This window comes from Myotis brandtii, unplaced genomic scaffold (genome assembly GCF_000412655.1).
Source record: "Myotis brandtii unplaced genomic scaffold, ASM41265v1 scaffold208, whole genome shotgun sequence".
NCBI lineage: Eukaryota > Metazoa > Chordata > Mammalia > Chiroptera > Vespertilionidae > Myotis > Myotis brandtii.
In genome coordinates this window covers 964,340-992,303 of record NW_005357764.1, presented here as the reverse complement: position 1 = coordinate 992,303, position 27,964 = coordinate 964,340, and the positions used below count along the sequence as shown (strand labels likewise).

The window sequence follows — 27,964 nt, the reverse complement described above, 5'->3', positions numbered from 1 at the left end:
TTTCAGCCTTTATATAAATAGTGAGGGTATCTTTTAACTAAACTTATTCTGGTCAAGGGGACACTTTGGAGAAAGAGGGAGCCGAAAACTCTGGGAAACCAGATAGGAGGTAATTACAGAAGGAATTAGCTGTCTTAACTAAGATGATAGCATGTATAAATTTTTATTATTTTGCTTGGTATAAATTAGGGTAAGCTAAAGGGAGATATCTGTTGAAGTGCTCTTAACTGTTGAGAGGGTGGGAGCTGTTGAGGTCAGTAGATTTCTTTCCTTCCTTACTGTTCCTCTTGTCCTCCCCAAGCCTAGCCTCAGTGCTCATCCTGAGTAATTGTCCTAGAGAGCAGCAAGGCGATGGGCCCCACTGACAGAGGACTGACAGGTCAGGACATTTCCAGAGTAACGTTAGAGAAGGAAAGGGGATGACAGGTGAACATACGTGTGGAGAGAAAGGTCACACTAAAGTCTTTGTTAGGGCTGTTGTTTATAAGTGTCAACAAGCCACTCAAGCTAACTTAACCCAAAGGGGGACCAATTAGCAGGATATTTGCAGACCATAGTTAAACTTGGGACTGGCTGTCTGGTGAAGAGAAGGAGCCAGATCAGTTGAGGGACGCTGGGAACAAGATCCATGTCAGCAGGACTCCAGCTCTCGTCTTCTCCATGGGCGCTTTGTTTTCTCACTGAGGACCCTTCTGACGTGGCGGGAAGCGAGGCTGCCGGCAGCTCAGGAGCCGGGGCCCTCATCACCAGGGAAGGACCGCTCTCACTAATCTGGGGGAGGGTTCTTATTTTTCCAACACTGACCCTACCCAGTCTAATCATCTAATTAATTCTGGCTACTGAGGGAGGGCCATGCCAGTTCTCACTCTAGCGTGTGAAGTGGAGAGGGGGAATCCACAGTCCCCAGGAGCGGGTGCTGCCCCAAGGAGACATATGCACACTGGACGGTTGGGGACTCAGTGCCATGGGCCGTATTCTGACAGACATTGGTGTTACATAGACCATCATCCACTTTATTCCTGAGATATTTAAATAGCTACACTCAAGACTGCCCAGAAATGTCACTTCTGTATTCCCACAGAGAGCAGTAGTGCTGGGACCTGGACACTGAATGTGCTGTGGAAAATGTGTGGCATCGATGTGCATATGGACCCGAACATTGGCAAAAGGCTGAACGCTCTGGGCAACACTCTGACCACACTGACTGGGGAGGAGGTCATAGACGACATGGCTGATCTGAACTCCATGAACATCGGTGACCTGTCGGACGAGGACGAAGTGGACACTATGTCTCCCACTGTCCACACTGTACGTACACTCACTGCGGGACGTTTCCCAACTGGCTCTTACCTTGAGATGGGCTATTACTAACTCAGTGTTACTTATTATATTGTGATTGCTAATTGTGCAGGCAGGAAGGGACTGGTGGTTCCTGTGTCTGCATTTCATAACATTGTTTTTAATGTCATAATAATGTCTTTTAATTGATTCCTTGTTCCATAATAATGTCTGTCAACCAACTTGTGCCTTAACCAACAGGTGACATACTAACATTAAAAGTGCAGCGGATCCGTAGTGACAGAATGTAAATTAGTGGTTTCTTCAAGCTAGGAGCCTCAGGGGGCTCCTGAGGGGACTGGAAGAGACTGCTGATGGTTACAAGGTTCCGTATGGGGGTAGTGAAAATATTCTGATAGATTGTGGTGATGAGCATAACTTTGTAAATAAGCTAAACACCACTGAATTGTACAATTGAAATGGGTGTATTTTATGCATGTAAATTATAGCTAACTAAAGATGTTAAAAAATGAAGCTCAAAAGCAAAGTATATACATGCACACAAAATATATATAACTAGAAATATGTATTTCTATCTCTACTGTACATTTTATAGTATCAAATTATTTGATAGTTAAAAAGACAGTCTCTGCTTTCATTCTGGTATTGATTAAACTATTTTTCAACTATCTTTTAACCATTGTATCATGAAATACTTTTGTTCTTGGAAAGACATTTTTTTAAAAAATTGATGTTACTGTTTATTGTTTAGAGTTCAGATGGAAGTTCAGTAAGTGGAGATGGCCACAAGCTCACCTTTGGGCAGCGACTTGTAAATCACCTGCTAGGCCTGACGCCCCCACACCAGCGCTATTCTGTTCCTGCAGAGTATTTGTGTGAGCCAGAGCAGGGGGGCTCCCCACAGTCAGGCCAGGCCCATTTGAAAGTGTGCAGAGCTCACTCATGGGGAAATGTAGGTGGTAACTAAATAGATTTCTGTGAAAATGAAGGGATATCAATCACTGGAGAATTCCAATCATCATACTTAATATAGATGCCTTTGATTCTTGCATGCTTCTTTGATTTGTGTCATTTTTGTGATAGTGTAGATTTGCTGTGTGACCACAGGGTGGTACTAACATTTGTGCTTTGATTTTTTCAGGAAGCTGTAGAATATCGAAGACAAGGAGCATCTTGTAGCCAGCCGGGAGATCTGAGAGGCAGAAAAATGATGAAGCGAATAGTGGATATCAGAGAGCTGAATGAACAAGCCAAAGTCATAGACGATCTTAAGTATGTACCATGCTTTTTCACTTAATACAGTCCTCCCTAATGATAGAATCATCAGGTTTTAAATGTGGAGAGAGATTGTGTGGACCAGTACAACTCTTTTAGTTTATAAATGAGATGAGCAAGGCCAGGGAGGTGTGGCAGTTTGCCTGACATCCTGCATCCATTAGTGATCAAGTTAGGCCTGAAATCCTTGTCTGGTGCTCTTCTCGAGTCCGCATTTCTGAGAAGTTTATGACTGACTTCATATCACATATATGTATCTCTACATGTACATGTACACTTACATGTATCTTCACATGCCTATATAAATATATGCATTAGTATTTCAGAAATTCAGATTTTTGAAAGGGGAAACAAATTGAGCATTTGACATGTTATCTCAGTTTAATCTCCACTGCATTTCTTGAGGTTAGATGGCATTATCTAAACTTTCTAGTTGAGAAAGCAGGCTAGGGGGAGATAAGCATTAGAATTTGAACTTGTGTGGTCTGAACTCAAAAGTGCATGCTTGTTTTGCCTGCCTGCATTAGTGTTTCTCTAGGTCTGAGGTGGGTGTGGGGTAAGTCAAGAGTAGGGAGTACATGGTAGTAATTTATTTTCTGTAGCTGTGGCCTGCTGGATGGTACTAATACTTTCTCTATAAGACTTTTCTTCTTGGAAAACTTTGAAATTTTTGTTTTCCCAGAGGTGATATTCATGCCTCATCTTTTCTAATCTTTGTACACCTGTAGCTGTGTTGCTGTTGTTTTTTGCATTGAAGGACTTTATACAAACGTATGCATTTTTGTACAGTGAAAGGTATTACCTAAGAACTTGTATACCAGTTAGTTATGATACAGTGATTCACATTTTCCTGTTGACTCACATTATAGTTTGAGTTTTGTTCTCGGGGAGAAAATGGCTTGAAGCAAATACATACTTCCTCTCCTAAAATCTTACTTAAGGCTTAAATTATAGGTAGAATTTTACATACAGGCATTCTTCTGCAGAGTGGATCCACAGCTTTCATAAGATGGTCAAAGAGACTCTCAATACAGAAATGAGTAAGACCATTTCCTAACACATTGGATGAACTTTGTTATAGTTTGCTTGGTATGAGTGTTAACTTCATGGGGGATTTTGGCTTGTTCATACATAATCTTTGATATTCTGAAAAGTGAAAGAATGAAAAAGGAGTAAGTGAAAATCATCTTACTTTGTAACTTCTTTATATTCATTGCCATATTTCTTTTGCGTCCAGAAAATTAGGTGCAAGTGAAGGAACCATAAACCAAGAAATTCAACGTTACCAACAATTAGAATCTGTTGCTGTGAATGACATTCGAAGAGATGTTCGTAAAAAGTTACGGAGGTCCAGTATGCGAGTGAGTCAGAATTTACCAAGAATTTCATTAAAGTAGACATTTTCTTTTTAGTTTAGGAGACTTTCTGATGAGACTTTTATTGTTCTCTTTCTTCCTCCATTGCTGGTTTGTACACCTTCCAACTACTCTGTAGCAGGCACTGTTTATAGCACTTTATGTTTAACAACCCATTAAGTCCTTACAACCACCCTATGAGGAGCTTGTAGCATTTTCCCCATTTTAAAGATGAGGAAACTGAGATAGAGAGAGGTCAAGTAATTGACCAAGGTTATACACCAGCAATTCCCATGGAGCAAGAATCAAACCCAACAGTGGGACTCTGCAGTCTGTACCCTTAGTCACCATATTCTTTTTGCCTTTCATGAAGTCAACTTTCTCTTTAGTCTCCACTTCAAATGTGATGTCTTTGAGATGTCCATTCTACCCCATCTCATTCCCCACAGCTGACTTTATCATTTGCTTGTATAGTTGCCTTTATTAGAGTTTGAGTTGCTTAAAGAACAAGTTATTTTTTTTAAAATGTATTTTATTGATTTTTTACAGAGAGGAAGGGAGAGAGATAGAGAGTTAGAAACATCGATGAGAGAGAAACATCGATCAGCCGCCTCCTGCACATCTCCTACTGGGGATATGCCCGCAACCCAGGACCATGCCCTTGACCGGAATCGAACCTGGGACCTTTCAGTCCGTGGGCCGACGCTCTATCCACTGAGCCAAACCGGTTTTGGCAGAACAAGTTATTTATCTTTGAATCCACTACTTACATTTTCTGGGATTTAGTTCAATTGCTGAATAATTGAAACAAATACACATATAATAGGAAATAATTCTAAAACTTATTCAAATGGAGGTAGGTTGCTTTGGGTCAAGGTGGTCTGGTTAATGGAAAATTTACTTTTAAAAAAAAGATAAATGGGTTCTTAACCATTTTTTTTAATGAATAGCAGAACCCTCTTTTTTTTTTTTTTACCAGAATAAGGTTTTGGATGGCACCCCACTACATACAAAGAGATCAAATCACAGTTGCTGAATCAGAGGAAGGGGGAAAGGCACAAAGATCCATCATTTATTGGCTTGAACTTTCTTCCCTTGTTCAACCCCTGGGTCCCAGGCAACCTAGTTTGAATACTGTTCTAAATTATTGACTTAAATTAAAGATAAAATCCAATTTGAGTTTTATTCATCACTGACTTCTGTTACTAATAAATGGGTAGTGATAATCTATAATGCATAATTCTGTATTTAAAATTTTTGCTGTTATGTACCTAATAATCATACAATACAATGGGGCCTTGACTTACAAGTGTCCCGACTAACGAGTTTTTCAAGATACGAGCCGTCTCTCGGCCGATTTTTTGCTTTGAGTTGCGAGCTAAAATTCGGGTTACGAGCCAGCTTCAGATACCCCACCGCTAGTTGGCGCAACGAACGTCACAGTGATTTGACATACGAGTAATTTGAGTTACGAGCTCCGTCACGGAACGAATTAAACTCGTAAGTCAAGGCCCCACTGTATAATTAAAATATGCTTGTGTAGTATTTATAAGGTAGCTTATACTTGGTAATTGAGAATAAAACTAGGTAGAGAGGATTAGGGAAATGAATGAAACATGTGAACACCTGTCTCCCTTGGCGTTTCCCCCTCACTTCCCAGCAAGTCCTCTTGCATTACCCATCGCTGTATAGGAATCCTTTTCATATCTAGCCCCTGTCACTCATTGGGAGAAGAGGGATTTGGAGGCCAGGAGAGTGCCAAATCACCACTTCCTTTCCTTTGCCATAGTGTCGTGTCGCAGAATCGTGTCGCAGGAGCCCTTGGGTGGTACTTGAGATGAATGGTGTTCTTTTCCTCTTTCCTTGTAATCCTCATTTCCTTTTTTCTTTCCTTTTTAATTGTTTCCTTTCTTCTCACTCTGTTTCTGTACCCCTTACCCCCTCTCCCAATCGTTTTCTTTTTTTCTCTCAGGCCAGCTGGAGCTAATATTTCCTAGCTCTCCTAGGGGACATGAGGACTAAAGTAGCTGCCTCATGCTCTGCTTTGATTCATTTACATTGTTAAGTGACATTTAAAGTCACTTGCCATTGACCTGGGGATACAGCTAACTGGTTTATAGTAGTTTACAGTCACCCTTTTTTATCTCTCATTTCATTAGGCTGCTTCCCTGAAGGATAAGTGGGGATTGGGTTACAAACCGAGTTACAACCGATCGAAGACCATTTCGGCCTCTGGAAGACCACCTCTTAAGCGAATGGAAAGGGCAAGGTAATGTCTATTCCAGCCAACAAACCAAATGGTAACTTCTGACTCCTTTGCCAAGGTCCATTATTTATCTGCTGTGTTTTAATTGTGGGAATTACAAAATTATGATAGCAAAACTGGACGTAATTAGTCAAATACCAGTAATACTGGATACTGTCAAACTAAGAAGTTTATTTAAGGAATTTCCTTATCACATTTGTGCCACAACCATGGTGTGCTTTCCAGGAATGAAGTACATTGCTTTTTAGACAAGTATACATATAAACTTACAGACTATCAAAAGAAGTGAAAATGTGCCCATTAGTAGCTGCTGCTCTAAGTTTGTCATTTTAGAAAATGTTTGAGTTCACACACATTTAGCATGTGAAAGAATGGAAAATTTTACATATTGAAGAAAAATACTGTTTTACTAGTAAATAAGCACTATAAAGTAAAAATTTTAAATTCTTTTCTGTATGGTTTAGTTTTAGAAAATTTGTGACAACAAAACATAGACTTTTTTAAATGGGATGCTAAAGGTTAAGAAATGCAATACCAAAAGTTGAATCCTTGAGTAAGGTAAATATTTAGAAATAGAACATAACGTTATTAATAAGACTTTTATAAATCCAGCTTTTTAAAAAAAAACACAGAATGTTAATGTTTTATAACTTTCTATTTCACTTGCAGTTCTCGAGTAGGAGAGACTGAGGAGCTTCCAGAAATCCGTGTGGATGCAGCATCTCCTGGGCCCAGAGTAACGTTCAATATCCAAGACACAGTAAGAGAGGCATTCCTGATTAGATACACAGTGCTGATAATTACAAAACTATAGTAGCCAGACAATTTTAAAGTGTTGATTCCTACCTGTGACTGTTGAAGTGTCTACATTACCAAACAGCAGGGCACTGCCCGGGTGCAGTGTTTTGCATGTAGAATAAAGATCCCAGCTGCTTGCTCTTAGGTAGAAATGTTGAATAGTTTTTCTTTCAATTGCAAATCCATACTAAACTAGGTCTTATTCACAAATGTAAATGTGGAATGTTTATACTTTATGTATTTTATTATTTATATATTTAAGGGTATATCTAAAATAATGAAAGCCTAAGCAACCATTGCAACCGAACGGACAACCGAACAGGCTGTATGGGGCGACTAGGCCGGCAGCGGGGTTAGTGAGGGATGACCAAACGACTGAGCAGCAGGCTGCATGGGGCGACCAGGCCTGCAGGGGTGCAGTTGGGGGTGACTAGGCCAGCGGGGGTGGGGGCGTTTCCCCCTCACTTCCCAGCAAGTCCTCTTGCATTACCCATCGCTGTATAGGAATCCTTTTCATATCTAGCCCCTGTCACTCATTGGGAGAAGAGGGATTTGGAGGCCAGGAGAGTGCCAAATCACCACTTCCTTTCCTTTGCCATAGTGTCGTGTCGCAGAATCGTGTCGCAGGAGCCCTTGGGTGGTACTTGAGATGAATGGTGTTCTTTTCCTCTTTCCTTGTAATCCTCATTTCCTTTTTTCTTTCCTTTTTAATTGTTTCCTTTCTTCTCACTCTGTTTCTGTACCCCTTACCCCCTCTCCCAATCGTTTTCTTTTTTTCTCTCAGGCCAGCTGGAGCTAATATTTCCTAGCTCTCCTAGGGGACATGAGGACTAAAGTAGCTGCCTCATGCTCTGCTTTGATTCATTTACATTGTTAAGTGACATTTAAAGTCACTTGCCATTGACCTGGGGATACAGCTAACTGGTTTATAGTAGTTTACAGTCACCCTTTTTTATCTCTCATTTCATTAGGCTGCTTCCCTGAAGGATAAGTGGGGATTGGGTTACAAACCGAGTTACAACCGATCGAAGACCATTTCGGCCTCTGGAAGACCACCTCTTAAGCGAATGGAAAGGGCAAGGTAATGTCTATTCCAGCCAACAAACCAAATGGTAACTTCTGACTCCTTTGCCAAGGTCCATTATTTATCTGCTGTGTTTTAATTGTGGGAATTACAAAATTATGATAGCAAAACTGGACGTAATTAGTCAAATACCAGTAATACTGGATACTGTCAAACTAAGAAGTTTATTTAAGGAATTTCCTTATCACATTTGTGCCACAACCATGGTGTGCTTTCCAGGAATGAAGTACATTGCTTTTTAGACAAGTATACATATAAACTTACAGACTATCAAAAGAAGTGAAAATGTGCCCATTAGTAGCTGCTGCTCTAAGTTTGTCATTTTAGAAAATGTTTGAGTTCACACACATTTAGCATGTGAAAGAATGGAAAATTTTACATATTGAAGAAAAATACTGTTTTACTAGTAAATAAGCACTATAAAGTAAAAATTTTAAATTCTTCTCTGTATGGTTTAGTTTTAGAAAATTTGTGACAACAAAACATAGACTTTTTTAAATGGGATGCTAAAGGTTAAGAAATGCAATACCAAAAGTTGAATCCTTGAGTAAGGTAAATATTTAGAAATAGAACATAACGTTATTAATAAGACTTTTATAAATCCAGCTTTTTAAAAAAAAACACAGAATGTTAATGTTTTATAACTTTCTATTTCACTTGCAGTTCTCGAGTAGGAGAGACTGAGGAGCTTCCAGAAATCCGTGTGGATGCAGCATCTCCTGGGCCCAGAGTAACGTTCAATATCCAAGACACAGTAAGAGAGGCATTCCTGATTAGATACACAGTGCTGATAATTACAAAACTATAGTAGCCAGACAATTTTAAAGTGTTGATTCCTACCTGTGACTGTTGAAGTGTCTACATTACCAAACAGCAGGGCACTGCCCGGGTGCAGTGTTTTGCATGTAGAATAAAGATCCCAGCTGCTTGCTCTTAGGTAGAAATGTTGAATAGTTTTTCTTTCAATTGCAAATCCATACTAAACTAGGTCTTATTCACAAATGTAAATGTGGAATGTTTATACTTTATGTATTTTATTATTTATATATTTAAGGGTATATCTAAAATAATGAAAGCCTAAGCAACCATTGCAACCGAACGGACAACCGAACAGGCTGTATGGGGCGACTAGGCCGGCAGCGGGGTTAGTGAGGGATGACCAAACGACTGAGCAGCAGGCTGCATGGGGCGACCAGGCCTGCAGGGGTGCAGTTGGGGGTGACTAGGCCAGCGGGGGTGGGGGGGCAGTTAGGGGAGATCAGGCAGGCAGGCAGGCAGGCAGGCAGGTGAGCAATTAGGAGCCAGTGGTCCCGGATTGTGAGAGGGATGTCCAACTGCCGGTTTAGGCCCGATCCTGAGGACATAAACCGGCAGTTGGACATCCCCTGAGGGGTCCTGGATTGGAGAGGGTGCAGGCTGGGCTGAGGGGGAACTCCCCCCCCCCTCCTTGCACAAATTTTGTGCACCCGGCCTCTAGTAGAGAGATAATAGCAGAAACCAGAAATGAAAAAGTCAGCTTCAAAGTAATATTCTAATTTCATAGCATATTAAAAATGTTTGTTTTGTTTTTTGTATATTTGTTTACTTTTAAACCATTGTTTTTTATTTTGCGTGAGTTTTTATACATTTCTTATTATTTTAAGTTGAAAAAAACAGTATGGGGAAGCACACCGCAGTCCAGCCCTCCCGGGGAAGGGTATTTTCAGGTACTTCTTAAGAACAACATAAATTCTGCTTTAAATGAATTAACCACCTGAAAATCTGCTTTCAAAATTCCTTCCTCTCATTCCATACTAAACTCAGACATCAGAAATATTTTACATAAAGGTTTAAGATTGTTTAAGTTAATAAGCTCTTGCATAAATATATTTTAGTTTTATACTTTATAGTTTAACATTAATTATTTAATCTTCAAAATTAAAAGGCTAAATCAACTTACCGAATCAACTCAACCAAATTGTAAACCAAAAAAATGCAATTTTATTACCGTTATTTGCTAATCCCCAAGTGAATCTCCTTTTCCCACATTAAACTACAAAATGAATATTTTCTTTAAAAAATATAGTTAACTATTTCTAACTAAAATCAAATTTATCTCAGAAAAACAAATTAATCAATCAATGTTACTTCTTTTGAGTCATTGGTATAAAAAATGTATACAAACAATCTAGAAAATTATTCTTATGCTCAAAACAGTATGGAAAATGTATGATGTAGTCATAATTTATAAGTCAAATTAACATTTTTTTAAAATTAAATCTTTATTGTTCAGATTATTACAGTTGTTCCTCTTTTTTTCCCCATAGCTCCCCTTTATGAGCCAGATATTTTACCTAAATATGTCATAAAAGTAAAATTGAATTTAAAAAATGTGCCTACATACCAGTTATATGAACCTTTGTTTAGAAATTTCCATCAAGTTACTTTAAAAAACTGGCACTTAGCCCACATATATTTTGTTTCCCTTTCCTGACCTTTTATACTAGAGTTTCAATATATATCCCATAGTTCCACTGAATTTAGTTAAACTGAATTTTGTTTTAGAACCACTGGATTGTAATACAGTGAGCTTGGTAAACATATCCTTTTTCTAAAAATGATCTTGGAAATAAATCATTTACAGTGAATTTAATGGAATCTACTAATTAAGTTGATATTTTTTCCTGCCCAACATTTTAAAATGGATATAATTGACATATGACATATTAGCTGTACGTGTACAGTCTAATGATTTAACATATGTATATATTGGGAAATGATTGAGTCTTAAATACATTAATATTTGAATTGATTCAAGTCCTATTTTTAAATAGCAGTGTATGCTGTTTATAAAAAATAGTATATACAATTACAAAATAGATCATTAGGCATGGTTAAATAGAAAATAAATATAAAACAAAGGGATATTTATCCATATAAATTTTTACTATAGTTTAAAAAATTTTAAAGTATTTAATGATAAAATCTGAATTTATATATTTAATCAATAACATGTATATAGTAAAGAGTGAACAAAAACTGAATTCTGCAAATGTTTAGAATTGTGAAATAGGTAATTTGAATTTCACTAGGTATCTAATATAGTAGCAGCAATAAATTGCTCAAATCTTGCACATTACACTTGATAGAGGCTTATCAATTCTCAAAGGATAGTCAAGCAACTCTCCAAATTGGGAATTGTAGTAGGTCATAGGAGGTTTTGCTGTTTCTTTGACCTACTTAAATGCAATAGCCACAGGGTGCAGTCTTCATTCAATTAGTGACAGGGTATCTAGTCACCCTAATATATAATAGCAATCTTAAGTTTAACTGATTAATGTGTTTATATCTGAAGCTATTTGTTTTTGTCAACCATTTGGGACTCATTTGTACAGGATGTACCCAGCAAAATTCCCTACAAGGGATTTAACTACATGAGAACGCATCTCTGCCATCACTACTGCCCTCTTGCCCTATGATTATGGCTGATCATTGCTTCCTTGTCTCCACAGCATGTTTAACTTTCGCTTCGTACTAATTAATATGATGATATATGTTTATCTGAGTGAAGTTTCACTCTAGTGTTTAGTATGTCAGTGGTGTGACTTTCTGTGGTTTGATCTTACGCTTCCTTCCTTGCTGCACCGTTTCATAAGATCATAAATCTGACCTTTCTTTCCATTCAGAGTGAGGAAATTTGACTCTGAGACTATTTTTAAATGCTTACACATGTCTTTTTCTTTTTTAATCGAGAAGAGATTCATAATGTGAACCTGATTCATGTTTCCTCTTTTTACAATCAGTTTCCAGAGGAGACAGAACTGGACCTTTTGTCAGTCGCCGTCGATGGTCCCTCCCATTACTCATCCGCCAGTGAAGGGTCCCATTCCGTGTTCAGTTCTCCCAAAACTCCAGGTGTTACTTTCCAATCTGAAGACAGCCGACGGGATGACAGTTTGTCTTCTACAAGCGAAGATTCTGAGAAGGATGAAAAGGACGAAGAGCATGAGAGAGAAAGGTTTTATATTTACAGGAAACCCTCGTGAGTAGCCTTTTTGTGTTAAGATCCTTGGGGAGCATTTCTGAATTTAGGACCGAGCTTAAAGCATTATATATAACTGTTTACTTTCACAGAAAAACATATTAATGTGCCTAACGGAGTCAGACTAAGAGACATGGCCATAGTTTACTAATGTAGTTTAGCTCTGTATGGCATTTTTTTCTTTTCCTATACTTCTGCCTTTTAATAAAATCTGAGAAGATTTGCAAAATTCCATCTCCTCCCAAATGTAGAGTGTGGTGCACTCACTCATATTTTGCCTCCTCCACACCAGTGATTGTGCCTGTGCCCTCGGAACCCAGCACACGACCGGGCACATAGTAATAGCTCTCAGAACATAATTGTTGAATAAAATGTGACTCCGATACACTTAAGAAAAACTTCAGTTAGTATGAGCTGGTTGACTATTTTGTGTGAATTTATAAACTATCAGTATAATTTATATGCAGACCGTTGTTCACATTGCATGTAGAAGAGTAGTTTGTTAAAAACTCTTCCCACTTCACTGCAGTGTGATGATCAGTTGTTCTTTCAGCAGACATACGTCTCGTAAAAAAGCCACAGGCTTTGCTGCTGTTCACCAGCTGTTCACAGAGCGTTGGCCCACAGCTCCCGTCAACCGGAGCCTCAATGGCACAGCTACTGAGAGAAATATCGACTTTGAACTTGACATACGGGTTGAAATTGATAGTGGAAAATGTGTGCTTCACCCAACCACCCTCCTACAAGAACATGATGATATAAGCTTGAGGAGGTAAGAAACTGATCAGACGAGGGTACATGTAATTTCGTTTGTTAGAAATACTATTTATCCCATATAATAAAAGCCCAGCAACCGAATGGCAGAACTACCGGTCGACCAGTCACTATGATGCACACTGACCACCAGGGGGCAGACGCTCAACATAGGAGTTGCCCCCTGGTGGTCAGTGCACTCCCACAGTGGGAGTGCTGCTCAGCTGACCGGGATGAGCGGTTGCAGGAGGAGCTGCTCAGAGGGCGGGTCCACAGCCACTCAGCTGACCCGGATGAGTGGTGTTCCCACAGTGGGCCGATCCCCACAGGCCACGCCCCCCCACCAGTGCATGAATCCTGTGCACCAAGCCTCTAGTGTAGTATAAACAAACTCCCCCACCCCCACATCCCAAAATGCAGATTGAAATTGATTTAATCATACTTAAGATGTGTGAGTGGTTATTTGTATAGTATACTATTTCTTTAGTCAAGTGTATAATATTATTTGGCAACTAGAAATGGATGTCTGATTTAGATTCTAGAAAATTCTTTAGTTAAAATAGTTATATATTGGGCATGCTTGTACTTTAGAGAGCAGTGTAGTGCTCAGGAATGTTTGGTTATTGAGAGTTTTGATGAAGTCATAAAGATGTAAGAAAGACTGGATTAGTTGCACGAAGGGCCTCCATGTGCTGGGATGCTGTCCAGGGTATAACTGCAGCTTTACCATTTGTGTCATTCAATGAGTAAATAGTGCTGTAAACAGGCTTGATGTTAGATTAGTTTTTCTTTGATTTTTTGTTTTGCTTTTCTCTCCTAATCTAACAGAGGATTATAAGAAGATAATAATGATTGTGTGGGTGGGTGGGTGGGAAGGTAGATAGCACCAGAGGGTGGATGCTGATAGTCCTTGAAGCTGAGAGAAGGATAGTAGATTCATTATACCATCTGTTTACTTTTCTTATGTTTGAAATGTTCCATAATAAGAGGTCTTTAAATGGTCTATTTGCTTAAGGAGGCTTTTATAAAATTACAAGATACAAAGTTAAGTTCTTACAAAAGTAGTAGTGATGATAAAAGGTGACTTTATTTATTTTGGGTTGAACCACAATAACTTGCTGGTATTCCACTGGTTTTACCTCTATAAAGGGCAATTTCATTTGGTTCAACCTACTGTGTTCATGTGACAGTCACAACCTTAGGTGAGAGTAAAGGTAACGGTGCTGTGTATTAGGGATCATAGAGCAGAAACATTACTGTGCAAGGCATTGGCTGCTGTAGCTGGAGACACTGAGCAGCTTTACTTTCTCAGCTTCATTAATGAGGATGACATTCCATTTACTGTATAAACAAGAGTTTGATTTTAAACAAAAGGAAAGGAGAGAAATGTCATTTTTTTAAAAAAGATAAACATTTTTTGTTTATAGAAGTTATGATAGAAGTTCCAGGAGTTTAGATCAAGATTCTCCTTCAAAAAAGAAGTTTCAAACTAATTATGCTTCTACCACCCATTTAATGACTGGCAAGAAAGTCCCATCATCGCTGCAGACAAAGCCGAGTGATTTGGAAACAACAGTCTTTTACATCCCTGGAGTCGATGTAAAGGTACAAACTTCATGTCTAGGGTGTGGGATGAGGTTATTAGTACCTGTGTTTATTTTCTACCAGACATGCACTTCCTTCACCAGTTATATGAAGCTGAGCTTTTCCAAGGTTTTTCTCTAGCCTGTGAACATCTGAAGTGCAGGCTGTCACTTTCTTTAGGCAGATTTCACCACAAAAGTTGGGCAGAAAGAAGTTAATTTTATTTTCCATACATTGATATTCATAACATGTTTGCTAAGGCTTGCCTAGTGCAACTTTATTAAACAACTGTTTTTTAGATTCTAGAATCACAGAATCCTATAATGTTAAGCTAGAAATAACTTAAAATATTATCTGGGGTGGCCTTTTTAGTTTTGAAAATGGAAGAAAGCTAAAAACGTGTCATGGTCACAGAGCTAACTTGTAAACACGGGACCTGGGTCTTCTGACTCCTGGGCCCATGTTCATTCTACACATTTTCCTGCATTTCTTGTTTATTCTCATCTGCATAATTTTAACTTTGAAAGTCTGTTGTTGTTGTTTTTTTCAATACAGTTGCATTACAACTCCAAGACACTAAAGACTGAATCACCTAATGCCTCCAGAGGGTCTTCCCTGCCAAGAACACTCTCTAAAGAGTCCAAGCTTTCTGGTATGAAAGATAGTGCCGCCTCTCCTCCTCCTTTATCTTGCACTATCCAGAGCAAGACTAACACCTTACTTCCTCCCCAGCCCCCACCTATTCCCTCAGGTATTGAAGAAAAATGAACTTGACTTTTACTTTTTTTCATAGCTTAATGTTTAGTTATCACCTACTTGCTCTATTGAGACTTTCAAATTCACATGTTTAAGAAAAGAGGAAATAGACTTAATAATGACTGTACAAAATTTATAGATGGAACTGTAAGCCAACTACTTTGGGCTGTTTTTAAAATTGTTATTACCTTAAAATATCCACTGTTAAAATAAACTTAATATACCAAATACTTAATTTTTTTTTAGATCTATGCATATTTAGAAAAAGTTGTAGGTCCAGTTTGGGAGCTGATGATCTGGATGGAAACATCAGACTTACACAAGATTGAGTATACTGGGCTTGACCACATTATTATCTATTATTGTGTAACATATTACCCAAACTTGGTGGCTTCTAATCTCAAACATTAATGACTGGCAAGAAAGTCCCATCATCGCTGCAGACAAAGCCGAGTGACTTGGAAACAACAGTCTTTTACATCACAGATTCAGTTTGGCCTGATAGATCTTTACAAAGTTGCTGTCAAGATGTTGGCAAGGGCTATGTCATCTGAATGCTTGGCTGGGTCTTGAGCATCTGCTTCCGTAATGTCCCACTGCACATGGTAGGCACACTGCGCCTTAGTTCTCCCCCATAGGTCTCCCCGCTGGGCTCCTGGTGTGTTCTCCTGGCAGGGCAGCTGGCATCCTTCGAAAGCAGCGATCACAAAGAGAACATGGCTGAAGCAGCTCCATCTCTTATGGCTTAGCCTCAGAAGTCGGGTATCCTTCCTTCCACAATGTCTATTGATCCTACAGCTCAGCTCTGCTCACTGAGGGAGGGAACCATACAGGGGCATGAGTGCTGGGGGGCCAGGACCGTTGGAAGCTATTTTGGAATCTGGGTATCACACCACGTGAATACCACCTTCCCTGAATAGAATTTCTAAAATGGGGAATGTCAGGCTGGATAGTAATTATTTGAAACAGTTTCATTTGGGAGATGGAACTTGATTATATAAATCGTTTACAATAGCTAGTAATCATGATAATAATGCATTCGTTTTCTACCATTTTCAGTTGACAAGGCACAGCTATGTCCACTATGTGCAGGAGAGAGATGATTATTCCCATTTGATAAATAAGGAAAGTTAAGGCTTATAGAAGTTGAATTTCTTTCCTAGGTTTACAAAAGAATATATGTTGGAGTTGGAAACCTAAGCCAAAGTTAGCAAAGTCTGAGATAGCTGTTATACTCATTTTATTGATGTGGAAATATTTAGTTAGGTAGAAGGAAAGAGATGGCAGCCCATGTAGGGAAGCATTGTAAATACGTGCAAGCTGAGGACAGCAAGAACATAGGGAAGCCTGGAAATAATGACTTTTTCTTCACTTGCCACAAAATATTGTCTGAGTTCTCTGTATCTTCTTAAGTGGACAAAATAATGCTAATGAGAAATTCAGCAAAGTATAAACTTGAAAAGCTGAACCAAACTTTGTAAGCTAGAGCAAGTAGGAATAACTTGTGCTACTTACATCATTAGTCATCTTTGTATTCCAACATTAATATATCATTTCTATCAACCTGTTCTCTTTATTACATTCATGTACAGTTTTATATATAAGGTGCTTCACCTGATTAAACAGTCATATATTTCGAATGTCTCACAAAATTATCATATTGTTTTATTAAATTCAACTCACATTTGTCAATATTCTAGCCAAAGGAAAAGGAAGTGGAGGAATCAAAACAGCCAAGTTATATGCCTGGGTAGCACTTCAGTCACTGCCAGAGGAAATGGTGATCAGTCCCTGCCTGTTAGACTTTCTAGAAAAGGCTCTGGAAACTATCCCAATCACACCAATTGAGAGGAATTACACAAGTGAGTATCCTCCTTAGGGATTTACTTTTCTATCATAATACACTTTGGGATCCTAGTACTTAGAAGGATTTTATAATGGCATTATAATATATTCAGTGGTAATATAAAAGAATTATAGAATTGAGAAAGAGCCTGAGAGATCCTCTAGTTCAGCGCTTCTCAACCTCTGGGTCGAGACCCCTTTGGCGGTCGAACAACCCTTTCACAGGGGTTGCCTAAGACCATCCTGCATATCAGATATTTATATTACGATTCATAACAGTAGCAACATTACAGTTATGAAGTAGCAACGAAAGTAATTTTATGTTTGGGTCACAACATGAGGAACTGTATTTAAAGGACCAGAAGGTTGAGAACCACTGCTCTAGTCCTTATTTACAAGTAAAGAAATTAAGTCCTGGTGAGGTTGTAGGATTTTCCAACTACCATAGCCAGTTCATGACAAAATCACATCCCTGTGCCCTAAGGTGTCTCTTAGCCTGAAGAATCCTTGGGGAAAAGGTGTAATTGCTATTTCTTTGGGGTGTTTGGTGTAGCAGCAGGGGTGGGGGGGTTTTCAGGGTTCAGGGCAGTGGTTCTCAACCTGTGGGTCGCGACCCCTTTGGGGGTCAAACGACCCTTTCACAGGGGTCGCCTAAGACCATCAGAAAACACATATATAATTACATATTGTTTTTGTGATTAATCACTATGCTTTAATTATGTTCAATTTGTAACAATAAAAATACATCCTGCATATCAGATATTTACATTACGATTCATAACAGTAGCAAAATTACAGTTATGAAGTAGCAATGAAAATAATTTTATGGTTGTGGGTCACCACAACATGAGGAACTGTATTAAAGGGTCACAGCATTAGGAAGGTTGAGAACAACTGGTTTAGGGGGATGAGTGAGAAGTTTGACTGGGAAAAGAAGTCTGTTATGATGGGCCCCAGAAGCAAACGTTGCTATGTGTTTATAACCCTGAGCTTAGTACTGTCCCTTGTCCTAATGATGAAACTTAAAATTCACTATTTTAATAGCTGTCAGCTCCCAAGATGAAGACATGGGGCATTTTGAGATTCCAGACCCTATGGAAGAGTCAACAACATCGTTAGTGTCTTCCTCCACATCTGCTTACTCTTCCTTCCCGGTGGACGTCGTGGTCTATGTCCGCGTGCAGGTGGGACATTTCACTTATTCTTGTTGTAGAGAAAAATGCTTTTCTTACGTTTATTTCTCTTTCCCAACATTATTTCCCTTTCAAGTTTTCTTCTCTTTTGTATGTATCTTGGCTGACAGGTTACTGAAACCTTGGGGAAGTACATGTACAGTTTTGTGTGTGTTTACTTTTCTGCTGAGGAAGGTTTTCAGAATTAGGTCTCATACTTTTGTGGCAAAAAATAAAAATATATAAATTAAATTCTTTTTTTAGCATTATATGCCTTTTTTTAGTATGGATCTGTGCTACTTGCTATTATGGTCCTTTGGGGGCAGATATAAAGGTAATTGAGGTATAAAGTCACAGTAATGCCTTTGTTAGATTTCTCCTAAGAGCTATGTAATTTTTACTTAATGTTTTATTTTAAAATGCAGTCCTGTCAATAGGCCTTTGGGAGTATATGTTAGAATCTGACTGAGTCCATTTAGTAAGAGGATTTGAAAACTACTTGTACCTAAACTTGAGGGTTTAGTTTACCCTCAATTAAAATCTAATGATCTATCTCAAGAATAAAAGAACTGCTAGTGGTCATCTGTTCAGACCATTTTCTACAGGAACAATTTGGCTAAAAGAGCCCCGTCTGGTGTTTTTCACTACCTGTTTTCAAAATCTGATGAAAACGTGTAATGGGGTGAGGGCTTGAGAGCCTATGAAACTTTCATTAATGTAAGTCTTTTTAAATTTTAGTATAAAGGATATTACTTCCTGTACTTGATTATGAACAAGTATAATGTGAATATAAACATCTTTAATGGTCTGAATTATCTAAATATTTATCACTCAGATATAGCTCCTCAAATACTTAGATTTTTAAAAAATGATATCATTTTGTTAATGTCTCATGTCTGCTTACAAAAGCTAATACATTAAACACAAAATCCTTTCCTGTGTCAGTAAATTTGGTATATGTGGACCGAAATGGAAATGTAATTTTTAGAATCCAATGTAAAATTGTTTCACCTAGAACTTTTTTATTTTTGGCTTTCTGCACTTAAGCCCTCACAGATCAAGTTCAGCTGTTTACCAGTATCAAGAGTAGAATGCATGCTGAAGTTGCCATCCCTGGACCTGGTGTTCTCTTCAAACCGGGGAGAACTGGAGACTTTAGGAACCACGTGTCCTGCCGAGACCTTGTCCTTTGGAGGTAATGCCAATCAGAGTGGAGCAAAGGCCTCTGTAGGCAAGACGGGAACCCCAGGTAAAGAAACCTTTTTTTATCTACCAGTGTAGAGCCAAGTACTTTTTTTAGTATGAATCTGTGCTACTTGCTATTATGGTCCTTTGGGGGCAGATATAAAGGTAATTGAGGTATAAAGTCACAGTAATGCCTTTGTTAGATTTCTCCTAAGAGCTATGTAATTTTTACTTAATGTTTTATTTTAAAATGCAGTCCTGTCAATAGGCCTTTGGGAGTATATGTTAGAATCTGACTGAGTCCATTTAGTAAGAGGATTTGAAAACTACTTGTACCTAAACTTGAGGGTTTAGTTTACCCTCAATTAAAATCTAATGATCTATCTCAAGAATAAAAGAACTGCTAGTGGTCATCTGTTCAGACCATTTTCTACAGGAACAATTTGGCTAAAAGAGCCCCGTCTGGTGTTTTTCACTACCTGTTTTCAAAATCTGATGAAAACGTGTAATGGGGTGAGGGCTTGAGAGCCTATGAAACTTTCATTAATGTAAGTCTTTTTAAATTTTAGTATAAAGGATATTACTTCCTGTACTTGATTATGAACAAGTATAATGTGAATATAAACATCTTTAATGGTCTGAATTATCTAAATATTTATCACTCAGATATAGCTCCTCAAATACTTAGATTTTTAAAAAATGATATCATTTTGTTAATGTCTCATGTCTGCTTACAAAAGCTAATACATTAAACACAAAATCCTTTCCTGTGTCAGTAAATTTGGTATATGTGGACCGAAATGGAAATGTAATTTTTAGAATCCAATGTAAAATTGTTTCACCTAGAACTTTTTTATTTTTGGCTTTCTGCACTTAAGCCCTCACAGATCAAGTTCAGCTGTTTACCAGTATCAAGAGTAGAATGCATGCTGAAGTTGCCATCCCTGGACCTGGTGTTCTCTTCAAACCGGGGAGAACTGGAGACTTTAGGAACCACGTGTCCTGCCGAGACCTTGTCCTTTGGAGGTAATGCCAATCAGAGTGGAGCAAAGGCCTCTGTAGGCAAGACGGGAACCCCAGGTAAAGAAACCTTTTTTTATCTACCAGTGTAGAGCCAAGTACTTTTTTTTTTAGATTTATCTTCATTGTTGAAGATAAATGTCCCCTTTGTTTGTCTGGTTTTTTTTTCCCATTGACCCCTTACACCCCACGCCCGCCCCTCCCAGGCCTTCACGATTCCACTGTCTGTGTCCATGGACTATGCATATATGCATATTAGTTCCCTGGTTAATCACTCCTCACCCACCTCCCACTCCTGCCTTCCCTCTGAAATTCGTCTGTCTGTTCCATGCTTCTGTGTTTCTGGATCTATTTTGTTCCTCAGTTTATTTTGTCCATTAGATTCACATATGAGTGAGATCATGTGATACTTACCTTTCTCTGACTGGCTTATTTCACTTAGCATAGTACTCTCCAGGTCCATCCATGCTGTTACAAATAGTAAGAGTTCTTTCTTTTTTACAGCTGCGTAGTATTCCATTGTGTAAATGTACCACAGCGTTTTTATCCACTCATATGCTGATGGGCACTTGGGCTGTTTCCAAATCTTAGCTATTGTAAATTACAACTCTATGAGCATAGGGGTGCATATATTTTTTTCTGATTGGTGTTTCTGGTTTCTTAGTATGTATTCCTAGATGTGGGATCCCTGGGTCAAATGGAAGTTCCATTTTTAATTTTTTGAGGAAATTCCATACTGTTTTCCACAGTGACTGCACCAGTTTTCATTCCCACCAACAGTGTACTATGGTTCCCTTTTCTCCACATCCTTGACAACACTTGTTGCTTGTTGATGGTAGCCATTCTGACAGGTGTGAGGTGATACCTCAATGGGTTTTAATTTGCATCTCTCTGATGATCAGTGACTTTGAGCATTTTTTCATGTATTTTGACCTTCTGTATGTCCACTTTGGAGAAGTGTCTATTTAGGTCCTTTGCTCATTTTTAAATTGGATTGTTTGTCTTTCTTTTGTTAAGTTGTATGAGTTCCTTATATATTTTGGAAATTAACCCCTTATGGGATGTATCATTGGGAAATATGTTCTCCCATGTAGTGGGCTCTCTTTTCATTATGTTGATGGTTTCTTTTGCTGTGCAGAAGCCTTTTATTTTGATGTAGTCTCATTTGTTTATTTCCTCCTTAATTTCCTTTGCCCTAGGACAGTGGTCGGCAAACTGTGGCTTGCGAGCCACATGCGGCTCTTTGGCCCCTTGAGTGTGGCCACAAAGTTTCAATCGTACTGTACGTGCGCGCCCGCACGTGGTATTTTGTGGAAGAGCCACACTCAAGGGACCGCAGTTTGCCGACTACTGCCCTAGGAGATGTACCCATAAACATATTGCTACGAGAGATGTCTGAGATTTTGCGGTGTATGGTTTGTTTCTTCTAAGATTTTTATGGTTTCAGGCTTTCATTTAAGTGTATGGTGCACGTTGGTGGTCTAGTTGCATTTTTTTGCATATACCTGTCCCATTTTCCCAACACCATTTATTGAAGAGACTGTCTTGACTCCATTATATGCTCTTGCCTCCTTTGTCAAATATTAATTGAGTGTAATGGCTTGGGTCGATTTTTGGGTTCTCTCTTCTGTTCCATTGATCTATATGCCTATTCTTGTACCAGTAGCAGACTATTTTGAGTACAGTGGCTTTGTAGTATAACTTGATATCTGGTATTGTGATACCTCCAATTTTGTTCTTTGTTCTCAAGATTGCTATGGCTATTCAGGGTCTTTTCCATATAAATTTTTGGAGTGTTAGTTCTAGATCTGTGAAATATGCTATTGGTATTTTAATAGGGATTGCACTGAATTTATAGATTGCTTTGGGTAGTATGGACATTTTAATGATGTTGATTCTATCAGTCCAAGAATATAGAAGAAGGTATATTCTTCTACTTGTTTGTATCTTCATGTATCTCTTTTTTTTTTTAGTGTCTGTAGGTTTCAGAGTACATGTCTTTTACCTCCTTGATCTTTTGTATTATTTTTTAAGTCTCTATGTCATTTATTTCTGCTCTAATCTTTATTATTTCCTTTCTTCTAATTACTCTGGGCTTTTCTTATTGTTCTCTTTCTAATTCTTTAAGTTGTAGAGTTAGGTAATTTATTAAAAGGTTTTCTTATTTTTTGAGGTAGGCCTGTAATGCTAAATTTAAGTATCTTAAATTTTTTTTGTTGCAATGGTAAATGGGATTGTTTTCTTCATTTCTCTTTCTGAGAGTTAATTATTGGTGTATAAAAATGCCATCGATTTCTGAGTGTTAATTTTGTATCCTTCTATGTTGCTGAATTCATTTATTAAATCTAGTAGTTTTTTTATGGAGTCTTTAGGGTTTTCTGTGAATAATGACAGTTTATTTCCTCCTTTCCAATTTGGATGCCTTTTATTTCTTCTTGTCTGATTGCCATGGCTAGGACTTCCAGTACTATATTGAATAAGAGTGGTGAAAGTGGACATCCCTGTCTTGTTCCTGTTCTTAGAGGAAATGGTTTTAGTTTTTGCCCATTGAGTATGATTTTGGTTGTAGGGTAGGTTTGTCATATATGTCCTTTATTATGTTGAGGTATGATACCTTTATTCCCACTTTGCTGAGAGTTTTTATCAAAAAAGGGTGTTGGATTTTGTTAAATGCTCTTTCTGCATCAATTGATATGATCATGATTTTTGTCTTCCAAACTGTTTATGTAATGTATCACATTTATTGATTTGCAAATATTGTACCAGCTTTGCATCCCTGGAATAAACCCCACTTGGTCATTGTGTATGATCTTTTTAATGTACTGCTGCATCTGATTTACTAATGTTTTGTTGAGGATTTTAGCATCTATGTTCATCAGGGAGTCTATCTGGTTTTGGAATTAGGGTAATGCTGTCCTCATAAAAAGAGTTTAGAAGTATTTGAATTTTTTAAAAATAGTTTGAGGAGAATTGGTGTTAGTTCTTCTTTGAATGTTTGGTAAAATTCCCCTGTGAAGCCATCTGGACCAGGGCTTTTGTTTGCTGGGAATTTTTTTTATTACTGCTTCAATTTCATCAGTAGTTTTCAGCCTATTCAGGTTTTCTGATTCTTCCTCATTGAGTTTTGGAAGATTGTATTTTTCTAGGAATATGTCCATTTTGTCCAGGTTGTCCTGTTTGTTGGAATATAGTCGTTCAGAGTATTTTTTTTTTTTTTACAATCCTTTGTATTTCTGTGGGGTCAGTTGCTACTGCACCTCTTTAATTTCTGATTTTATTTGGGTCCTCTCTTTGTTTCTTGAGTCTGGTTAGAAGTTCATCAATCTTGTTTATCTTTTCAAAGAACCAACCCTTGGTTTTATTGATCTTTTGTATTATTTTTTAAGTCTCTATGTCATTTATTTCTGCTTTAATCTTTATTATTTCCTTTCTTCTAATTACTCTGGGCTTTTCTTATTGTTCTCTTTCTAATTCTTTAAGTTGTAGAGTTAGGTAATTTATTAAAAGGTTTTCTTATTTTTTGAGGTAGGCCTGTAATGCTAAGAACTTCTCTCTCAGGACTGCTTTCACTGTGTCCCATAGATTTTGGGTTGTTGTGTGTTCATTTTCATTTGTTTCCGGGATATTTTCTACTTCTTCCTTGATCTCTTTGGTAACACATTCATCTATATATATAAAAGCCTAAGCAACCAAATGACTGAATGACCAGTTGACCGGTTGCTATGATGCTCACTGACCACCAGGGGACAGATGCTCAATGCAGGAGTTGACCCCTGGGGTCAGTGCGCTCGCACAGTGGGAGCACCATTCAGCTGACTGACGGGTGCTAGATGCCAGGCTCACGGCTGGCAAGTGCAGTTGTGATGGTGCAAGCCTCTCCCACCTCCGCGGCAGCACTTCTGAGTGGCAGCGGCAGCAGGTGCAGCGGGGCTGGGATGAGCAGGAGTGGTGTGGCGCCTGGCCTGGGCTCGATCTCCTCCCTGGCTGCCTGCTGCTTCGGGAACTACTATATCCCTCAGGTGATGTCAGACTGCCGGTATCAGTCCGATCCCTGCAGGCTGTGGGGATCTAGTTGAAACCGGCAGTCCAACATCCCTCGAGGGGTCCCGATTGCAAGAGGGTGCAGGGCAGGCTCTAATTGTTTAATAACATGCTATTTAGGAGCCAAATACTATTTAATGTCCTATTCAGATGTCCTCCCATTATTTATGTTTAAAGCATAGTGGGAATCAGTCTGTCCACACATGGTAAGTTTTGCCACTGACACTTGGTTCTCTAAGAGAGAGAGAGATCTTTACTTTTTGCATTTTTTTTTTTTGCATATGTGTAGTGGTTCTTTTTTTTTCAATTACAATTTACATTCAATATTATTTTGTATTTCAGGTGTTCAGCATAGTGATCATTCAGTTATATATGTTACAAAGTGTTCACCCGCTATTTCAAGTACATACCTGGCACCATACTGAGCTATTACAATGTTATCGACTGTTTTTCCTGTGCTATACTTTACATCCCTGTGACAATCTGTAACTACCAATTTGTACTTCTGAATCCCTTCACCTTTTTCACCCAGCCCCAACCACCCTCTCTTCTGACAGTTGTCAGTCTGATCTCTATATCTATGTGTCTGTTTCTGGTTTATTTTTTGCTTCATCCTGTTCTTTAGATTCCACATGTAAGTGAGATCATGTGGTATTTGTCTTTCTGTGAGTGACTTATTTCACTGTACATAATACCCTCTAAGTCCATCCATGCTCGTTGGAAAAGGTGTAACTTTCTGCATTTGCTCTGTTTGCACTCTTTCCTACTGGAATGATTGGGCTTGTGAACAGTGTGTCCAGTTCCCCCCTTTGCTTAAACCCCTGCTATTTTGTGCCTCTTCCTTGGCCTGTTTCAGTGGCACAAAGGAGAGCAGAAACAGGAGGCTGTGGAGTTGGCCAGTCATACTATAAAGGAATGTTTCAGAGTATTTAACCTGGTTTACCAAGTAAATTAATTGCAAAGTATATCTAAGACCTCATTTTGTTTTCAAGGATTACATTTATGAGTGCATGCTTGAGTATTTCTTTTTTATTTTCAAGTCATGTTTGGTGGCTCTTGAGACTATTAGTGGCAGGATTTTTAAATTTTCTGTGGCTGATAAAGATTTTGGATGTCTGTGTTGATGGCAGGTTCATCAGGACTGGGCAGCCCTCTTGGCAGAAGTCGGCACAGCAGCAGTCAGTCAGATCTGACCACTTCTAGCAGTAGTTCCTCCGGGCTGAGCTTCACTGCCTGCATGTCTGACTTCTCCCTCTACGTGTTTCACCCTTACGGAGCTGGAAAACAGAAGAGTACTGTTTCTGGCCTCACGTCTGGGTCAGGAGGCTTAGGTACACTTAGCATGTTTGCATCTTTCTCAACTTTAGAGCACTTTTCAAACTTTGATCTTTTCATAAATCATGATACCTTTAATAATGGATATAAAGCAAGATCAGAAACTTACTAATTTTTCCTTTTGATAATATATATCCTGTCTCTACAAATAAGTAGAAATATGCAGTAAGTAATTTGGGTAAATGATTTATACAAGAACTGTAAAAATCAGAATATTTTATAAGTGATATACACAGCACAATAATATCTTTGGATATAGATTTATTTGGATAAGAAATTCTATTCTACAAATAGTAAATTTTTTAAGGTGTTCATATTGTGTTTGTTAATTTAAAATGAGACTGTTAGTTTTATTATTACTATTAGAGAACTTAAATTTCACTGGCATTTTACCAATAAAAATGCTCATTAGATCATTCTGCTTAAATTTTTACCTCACTTTAAATGATTTTAATTGATGTGTTTAATTCCAGTGTTTTGGATAATTTCATGGAATTAGATAGTTGTGTGTATATGTATATGTACACATGTATCTTGTGTATATGTACTCATGTAGGTGTGTGTGGGTTTTTTTAAAGGGAATGTGGACGAAGACCCCACTTCAGTCACTGGTCGAAAAGACTCACTGAGTATAAACCTTGAGTTTGTAAAAGTGAGTTTGTCTCGGATAAGGCGTTCAGGAGGTGCTTCGTTTTTTGAAAATCAGTCTGTAAATAAGTCTGCAAGCAAAATGGACACCACACTAATAAATATATCTGGTATTCAATTTTATAGTTTTTAAATGTAAATGTTTGTTTTCCAGAATTAAATAAGGGGCTCCTTTTTAAGTGTTTAAATATTACATTTATTTAATAATATGAAGCTTTTAATGGTAAAGGAGAGGAATGACAGTCCAGCCTAGTGTACACTTTCAGTGCAAGTATTCAGTGTTAGAAATGTTATCTACACTAATAAAAGAGAAAGATGCAAATTGACCATACCTTCACGACGCCCACCAGCCAATCAGGAGTGAGTATGCAAATTAACCCAACAAAGATGGGTTAATTTGCATACACAGGCGTGGAGCAGCCGGGGGTGGAGCAGGATGCTTGCGTTGTGGCCATGGCAATGAGGCAGGCATTCCGCACCACCCTAGCTTCTCCAGGCTTCTGGGCAGCATGGGAAGGCAGAAGGGCAGCTCTGGCCAAGTGAAGGCAGTGCCGCAGCCAGGGGAAGAAAGACCCATTCTTGCATGAATCTTCGTGCATTGGGCCTCTAGTTTCTAGATAAATATACAGAAATATCACCCAAGGGCTAAAATGTGCCTCATTGAGTCACCTAAAACTGCTCTTCTCTTCACTTCTCTACCATAAATTGGTAAAATTTCTAGTGTTTCATTTGATTTTCTAATTGTAAATTCTTAAAACACTAAAGAGGAATGAGTTAAAAATGTTCCACATGCATTTAGTTTTAAATATTCAAAAGTGATTTAGTCCTGGCCAGTATGTGTCAGTTGGTTGAGCATTGTCCCACGCACCAAGAGATATCTGGTTTGATTTCCAGTTGGGGCACATGCCCTGGTTGCTGGCTTGATCCTCAGTAGGGGTGTGCAGGAGGCAGCTGATCGATTTTTCTCTCTCCTTGATGGTTTTCTCTCCCTCTCCCTTCCTCTCTCTTTAAAAAAATCAATAGAAACTTTTTTTAAAAAGTGATTTGCCCATAGTTACAAAGCTAGTTATGAAGCTAGCAGTGCACATGCACATGACTCATATGCTGGTAGCATCGATTCTTTGGGCAGTGAAGCCATTAGAAGTTTTTAAGAAATGGGATGATAACATTGTCCCCAAAGATGACAGACTATACTGTACATTTAAAAATCTATTGAGTTTGGCTCAGTGATTAGAGAGTTAGCCCCCCAGACTGAAGGGTTGCAGGTTCAATTCTGGTCGAGGGCACATACCTTGGTTGAAGACTTGATCCTCGGCCCAGGTCGGGATGTGTGCAGGAGGCAGCCAATCGATGTGTCTCTATCACATTGATGTTTCTCTCTCTTTGTCTTTCCCCCTCACTTCCACTCTCTCTAAAAATCTTTGGAAAAATTGAGAGGATAAATCTCATCTTAGGTGTTCTGACCATAAAAAAAAAAGACAAAATTTTATATGGATTATAAAATAAACGTGTGTGTGTGTGTGTGTA

The 27,964-nt window shown here is 38.5% G+C and overlaps 1 protein-coding gene across 10 annotated transcripts in view; it reads left to right on the top strand.

The window, feature by feature from the left end:
* KIAA1109 (KIAA1109 ortholog) overlaps positions 1 to 27,964 on the top strand; it is a 157,701-nt gene that overhangs the window by 113,079 nt on the left and 16,658 nt on the right. For 7 of the 10 annotated variants that reach the window (XM_014539037.1, XM_014539038.1, XM_014539039.1 and 4 more), the window contains 15 exons: positions 1,082 to 1,308; positions 2,051 to 2,251; positions 2,441 to 2,571; positions 3,812 to 3,935; positions 6,089 to 6,198; positions 6,865 to 6,955; positions 11,860 to 12,098; positions 12,652 to 12,870; positions 14,279 to 14,456; positions 14,991 to 15,186; positions 16,892 to 17,053; positions 18,081 to 18,220; positions 19,256 to 19,457; positions 25,585 to 25,785; positions 26,368 to 26,547. In XM_014539037.1, the coding sequence (XP_014394523.1) occupies positions 1,082 to 1,308; positions 2,051 to 2,251; positions 2,441 to 2,571; positions 3,812 to 3,935; positions 6,089 to 6,198; positions 6,865 to 6,955; positions 11,860 to 12,098; positions 12,652 to 12,870; positions 14,279 to 14,456; positions 14,991 to 15,186; positions 16,892 to 17,053; positions 18,081 to 18,220; positions 19,256 to 19,457; positions 25,585 to 25,785; positions 26,368 to 26,547 (2,601 nt within the window). The remainder of the gene's footprint in view (positions 1 to 1,081; positions 1,309 to 2,050; positions 2,252 to 2,440; positions 2,572 to 3,811; positions 3,936 to 6,088; positions 6,199 to 6,864; positions 6,956 to 11,859; positions 12,099 to 12,651; positions 12,871 to 14,278; positions 14,457 to 14,990; positions 15,187 to 16,891; positions 17,054 to 18,080; positions 18,221 to 19,255; positions 19,458 to 25,584; positions 25,786 to 26,367; positions 26,548 to 27,964) is intronic. The other 3 variants (XM_014539036.1, XM_014539040.1, XM_014539041.1) reach the window with 3 other exon arrangements.